Here is a 6,102-nt window from a genome sequence, read left to right as displayed (position 1 = left end):
TGAATTTAATCTGGTAAAAGACTCAGATGAAAAAGAAAAGAAATTAACATTTTAATTCCTAAGAATTCTACATCTTTTCCAAAAGTAATCAGGCCTCTTCAGCGGGAGTTTTCACGTTTGAAAATACACGCTGGGCTACACCGAAGTGAACGGCAGCGTTCCACGCGACGACGCACATCTGTTTCCCGCCACACTAACTGCGCGTGCCGGTCCTTGCAAACTCGCCTAGGAACAAAGGCATCTTACCCACAGGAAGCCGTGCGCCGTGGAGGACGGGTCCGGCTGACTCTCGTTGCTCAGGAAGGGCTCGGGGTTGTACGCGGCACATTCGATCTGCAATAGGATGAAATCAGACGCTTGTGAAAGGGACCGAGAGGCTTCCGGGCCAGAGAGAGTCTGACACGGACGATGTGTTTCCAACACAGAACCACAGACATTCTGGTTCATTACCCACCACAGATTAAGACGGGAAAGTTTGGAGCGTGAGTCTCAGAAGGCGGCATCTGAGAAGCAAACAGCGAGCAGATGCGGCCCCGGGTGTTTTACTCTTGGGGTCTCATCACTGCGCTGAAGTCAGCACGGCCCTCTCTCCCCGCCCCGTCCCACCCGGTCCTTCCCAGGGGCGGGAGGTGGGGCCCCGGGGCCTCCACACAGGGTGGCGGTGGGAGCTGCCGAGGGCCCAGGCCACGAGCGCAAGCGCCAGCCAGAGACCAGGAGTGAGAAATAAAAACGTCTTTTACGTTTCTTAAAGAAGACCCGTCAACAAGTCATGGGAGTCACCGCAGGCGCGGCCTGTTGTGCTTGAACCGGTGACACCACAGACGTGAACAAGATGCCGCCCGGAGACGGAGCGGCTTTGGCAGAGAGCAGGCCCGAGAGCTCACGTGACGGCCCCGTGGAAACCCTGCCTGCCAAGCAAAAGCCTCAGGAGCTGGCAAAGGGAACCAGTCTCCCTCGTGTGACCGGCCGTGCGGGGACACCAGCGTCCTGCCCAGGGACGGGCCTCAGAGACGTAGGCCGACCCTCGTGGTTAGGTCTCAAACAGCAGCAATCTTCTCTGATTTCTAAATAAATTACCTCCAGGGAAGCAGTGACTACGGCCACCCTGGAAAGACAGTGTCCTGACTGTGCCCCTCCCGGGACTCTCCCACGCGGCCCGAGCGGCGCAGGTGCCCGGCCTGCCAGCCTTCACCTTGAACTCCTGCTGCTTGGCCACCATCACCGGCACGTGTCCGACAAGCAGAGGGTGCTTCTCCTTCTTGATCTGATTCCCGTCGTCTTCCACGCAGAACCAGCCCATGTGGTTCTCCTCCTCTGCGACGAGAGGCAGGGAGAAAATGAGCCCGGACTGCAGGGAACGCACCTGCACCCAGGTCTGCACGGCCGCGGGGCCACCCCGCACAAGTTTCTACCGTCCGTTTCACAAGCCCAGGGAACTTGACGTCTCATCTCTGGGAAACAGTGAACTCTTTTCCCACGGGGCGGCGCGGCCCGCGCCCGAGTGACGGTGACGTCTCCCTGTCTGCGCCTCCTCAACACGCCTGTGCGCTGCGGAACCCACACGGCTCTCTTTTCCTTACCTCTTTCCATTTTTTTTTCAAAGCAACTGAGGTGTTTAGATTCAGATACGAATCAAATACGAGATGCAGTGAGAAAGTTTTAGACACGGTATAACAGGATGGGACAAAGTAAAACGAATGGAGAAATATTTCACTGCCGACCGTCGGCCTTGGCTCTGAAGAACGTGGCACTGATCTCAAGGTAAAAGGGAGCTCGTCTCCACGTCCCGCTTCTCCCCAGGCTGGGCGACCCCTGGTTTGTGAGTCTCTCTGGACCCACCCTGACAAACCACCACGCAGTAAGGAAGAGAAATGGGCCATGTGACTACTTCCGCGTCCACTGAGCGCGCGTTCCGGCTGGCTCCCCTTCCGCGGGCAACGTGCTCTTCCTGCCACTAATCCGCGCACACCAGGGTCATAACCTTTACCCCAACCGCGGTTTCTCCTCTGTACCCCACATTCAGTTAGCGTCTCAGATTACCTGCGTCTAGAGGAGGGTTTTACACGCACACAGGGCATCCCGTGTGTCCTGAGTGATAGATCCGTGAGTATGTAAGTGACATGTAAATCATACATATGTCAAAACAGCAAGGCTGAAGGGACGTAGGAACAAGAAAATCATCATGAAGTCGCACCCGTCTATGTGCTGCAGGGTTCATCTCTGGTGCTGGGAGGGCCTTTGGCCCCCTGCACTTTGTTACTCAGGGGTGAGGAAACAGGCTGAGATGGACCACGACCTTCCTTCCTTCCTTCTGGAGACAGACCCACACCGGACCTGCCTCAGCCCCCGACTCACATTCTAGACCCGGCAGGCTTACCCTGGGTTGAGCAGCCTCAACTGATAAACTGACATTATTATTATCATTTTTTATCTTGGTGAGACAGAGTCTCACTCTGTTGCCCAGGCTGGAGTGCAGTGGTATCATCACAACTCACGGCAGCCTCAAACTCCTGGGCTCAAGCGATCCTCCTGCCTCAGCCTCCCGAGTAGCTGGGACTACAGGCGCACACCAACACACTCAGCTAGCTTTTCCTATTTTTAGTAGAGACGGGGTCCCGCTCTTGCTCAGGCTGGTCTCGAACCCTGACCTCAAGCGATCCTCATGCTACGATTACAGGCATGAGCCACCGCACCTGGCCTGACAGTAATGTTTTGTTACAATAAAAGCCATGGCTTTGCTCCTGCAACCCTAAATTATAACATGAACTTCTTAAAATCCACTTGTGCTGGGGTTGATCGTCCCCACGTAAAAACATTCCTCCAGGTACATGGACTGATCCATCGCCAAGTTCACCTCTTAACCCCGGTTTCCTCTTGGCGGGCGAGCATCTCCTCATAACAGGGGACACTGGCAGAGGACTCCAAAACACACACCATCTCTCACGCGAGCCTCCGCCAGCCGCGCCCACCGCACCTACCGAGGGCAAGCTTGGCCATCTGCAAGCTGTTGGCCCAGGACTCTTTGATGGCCGGGGTAAACGTATTGAACACAGCCGTGAAGAAGGTGGGTCGTCCAGACCTGCCAGGAACAACAGACAAGCCTTCGCTTTATAATATGAAATTAAATCACAATGTTTTGCCTGTCCAATACAATCAACAAATCAAAAAAAAAAAAAAATTACATATCATGACAAAGAACCACTTTTTTCCCCGAGTATTGGCTAAGCAGGTTTCATTTTAAAGTCACCACTAACTTGTCCTGTTTCCCTGGGAGCTGTAACTGGATTCTGCAACAGTCTGCGGCTCTGATTTCGTCTTCTTTCTTCAGAATAAGTCTTTGTAAACCTGATGTCCAATCATGGGCTACTGACTGGTTTAAGTTCTGCAAAGAAAATAAATATGTACATTTTTAAATTGTTAAAAAAAAAAAAAATAGGAGCAGCTTAAAAGCAAAGTAACACAAAAAACTCAGGGAGACCAAACAAACAAAAACGAGATGAACAAAAAAACACCTCATATCTGATTGCAAAAAAGAAACCCTCAGAGTCAGATCACACTGTGACATTGTGGGGTGGCAGAGACATTTCTCAGAACTGATACTCAAGTCTACTCGCAAAATGAAGAAAAGTAACAATTAAATAACAGTGTCGCCTTATCCAAAGTAACAAAAAGTGTCCATCAGATCAGTTCGTACAGTCATAATGAATTCTCACTTCTGGTAGAACCTGGAGATGTGATCACGTATCCACTTTAGGAGTAAAAACAGAATCTTAAACCAAACTGCTGTGACTCTTACCTGGTAGTTTCCTCTAAGGTTTCCTATCAGCTGGGCGATTTGACCAACGACATTTAAGTCATGCAGCAGGTTCTGTAAATCTTGGTACAGCTGTCCCGGCCCCATGTAAACTTTGTCTACAAAGGGAACGAGCAAATGAGAGAGAACAAACTTGAAGCCGGGGCGACTCCGACACTTGAGGATAGAAAACGCTAAAGTAAATACTAGTTAATTTTTTTTTAAGTTGGGGGATGCTCTAGAACTTTTAAAAAGTGGGTATTTTCAAGCATTTAGTAGTTTTTCCTTTCCTAACGTTTATTTTGAAATAATTTAAGACATCGAAAAGTTGCAAAAGTGACACAAAGAGCTGCCTTCTGGACGCCCTTCCCCCGGCCCCCCGGGGGTTAAGCTCTTACACAAACGTGGCTCAGGGTCAGAACCAGGAAATTGCAGTCATACGATGCTATTAACTAATCTGCAGACCTTCCTCAAATTTGACCCATGTCCCCACAAATGCTACCTTTCCAGTGCAGGATGCAACGTAGGGGCCCACCTTGGGTTTCCTTGTCATGTTCCCTAAGTCCCGCCCAATGTGGGCAAGTTCCTCGATCTTTCTCTTTCATGACCTTTTCATTTTCGAAGGATGCTGGTGAGCTATAGAATGTCTCACCGTGTGAGTGTGACTGACATCTTGTCACTAACAGTATCTTTTAAACATTGTTGACGTAATAGCTATTAGTAAGAGATGCCTGGAAATAAATGACATTTAATCTTAACCAAATTTCCAATAACTGGGGTCACCCAACATCAACGTGAGTCCTCGGCAATCTTCCCCGAAGATTTTTTAAAAGGGAATAGCCAGGACTTGTCTGCAGTGACGGTGGTCTGTGGAGTGACGCGTGTCCCGGCGTCCACGTGCCCAGGTGAGCACGGCAGCCTCCACGTGCAGAGAGCTCTCCGTGTGCTACAGGAGGTGACGCTCAGGTCTTTTATCACTGAATCCCACAACAGGACCAGAGGCACAGAGAAGAGACGCCCCCGTGTCCCCAGCCGACAATGAGGAAACTGGCCCAGTTCACACGGGAAGGACGTCAACTCAGAATGACACCCACAGCTCATGCTTTAAACCCACATGCAGTAACACTTTCCATGCAAATAAGTCGCCTAAGGTCAAACAGCCAGCAAGGAAAGGCGCCGGGTTCAAACCCAGGCAGAAGAGATTCACTGAAGCTGCACGAGCAGCAGCTCCTTGGCGTTTGTGTTAGAGCAGGATGGGCTGTGTGGGCTTGGACCTGTGCAGCCACACGCCCGAGCTCACCAGGGCCCAGAGCTGGGTTTGAGGCTCTGCTGGCAACACCCAAAAATTCTTATTAAGTTCAAACAGGGGACCCTATGTTTTCATGTGTGCTGGGGTACACAAGAGTACATGGCTTGCTCCATTAGTGTATATAAGATATAAATAGTGCATATCTGTATATGTATATACACACACACATAAATGTTAAAACTGAGATATCTATATATTTCCAACATAAATATTCACATATATACACGTATCTAAAAATATTCACTGCATAACTGACGGGAAGCATGACCATTTATACTTTCACAGATACTTTGTTACATGATATGTGGATATTTACACACGTGGTAGGCCTGATTTTTATCACCTGTCAGATAAATTCTGTGATTAACTGCATCTGAAGTATCATGAAGTCTCACGAAAAAGGGGGCAGAACCATTCCCGTGGTTATAGATATCAACTGTGTTATCCTTATACCAGGCTTATCATTTAAAATGTATCGATACACTTATCTGCTTTCATTAATAACTTTTTGATGATACACTCTATAAACACAGCCTTGTAATACAATTATAACTGTTAAACCAACTTTATAAATTTGACATCTTTTTTAATATTATCATTAGAATCATCATTTAGTAAAACTGACCTTTTTATTTTGGCAGTCTAGTTCTACAAATTTTTGAACATGTGTAGATGTGTGTAACCATTGCCTGGCCCTGATAAGCCCATAACACAGCTCTATCACCCACAGATCAGTGCCATCACCTACAGAACAGCTCTATCATCGGAGAACAGCGCCATCACCTACAGAACAGCGCCATCACCTACAGAACAGCTCCATCATCTCAGAACGGCTCCATCATCTCAGAACGGCTCCATCATTTAAGAACGGCTCCATCCTCTATGGAACAGCTCCACCAGCTACAGAACAGCTCCACCATCTACAGAACAGCTCCATCATCTACAGAACGGCTCCATCATCTGAGAATGGCTCCATCATCTACAGAGCGGCTCCATCATC

The 6,102-nt window shown here is 49.1% G+C and overlaps 1 protein-coding gene across 1 annotated transcript in view; it reads right to left on the bottom strand.

The window, feature by feature from the left end:
* The window catches only part of ARHGEF10 (Rho guanine nucleotide exchange factor (GEF) 10), a 75,353-nt gene that overhangs the window by 21,956 nt on the left and 47,295 nt on the right, over positions 1-6,102 (bottom strand). The window contains exons 16-20 of the mRNA XM_012645865.1: positions 3,797-3,912; positions 3,255-3,382; positions 2,979-3,079; positions 1,193-1,314; positions 247-333 (exon numbers count right to left, since the gene is read on the bottom strand). Coding sequence (XP_012501319.1) covers positions 247-333; positions 1,193-1,314; positions 2,979-3,079; positions 3,255-3,382; positions 3,797-3,912 — 554 coding nt within the window. The remainder of the gene's footprint in view (positions 1-246; positions 334-1,192; positions 1,315-2,978; positions 3,080-3,254; positions 3,383-3,796; positions 3,913-6,102) is intronic.

The sequence above is a fragment of the Propithecus coquereli genome, unplaced genomic scaffold (genome assembly GCF_000956105.1).
Source record: "Propithecus coquereli isolate 6110/MARCELLA unplaced genomic scaffold, Pcoq_1.0 Scaffold238, whole genome shotgun sequence".
In the NCBI taxonomy this organism is placed as follows: Eukaryota; Metazoa; Chordata; class Mammalia; order Primates; family Indriidae; genus Propithecus; species Propithecus coquereli.
This window is presented reverse-complemented; position numbering and strand designations above follow the sequence as displayed.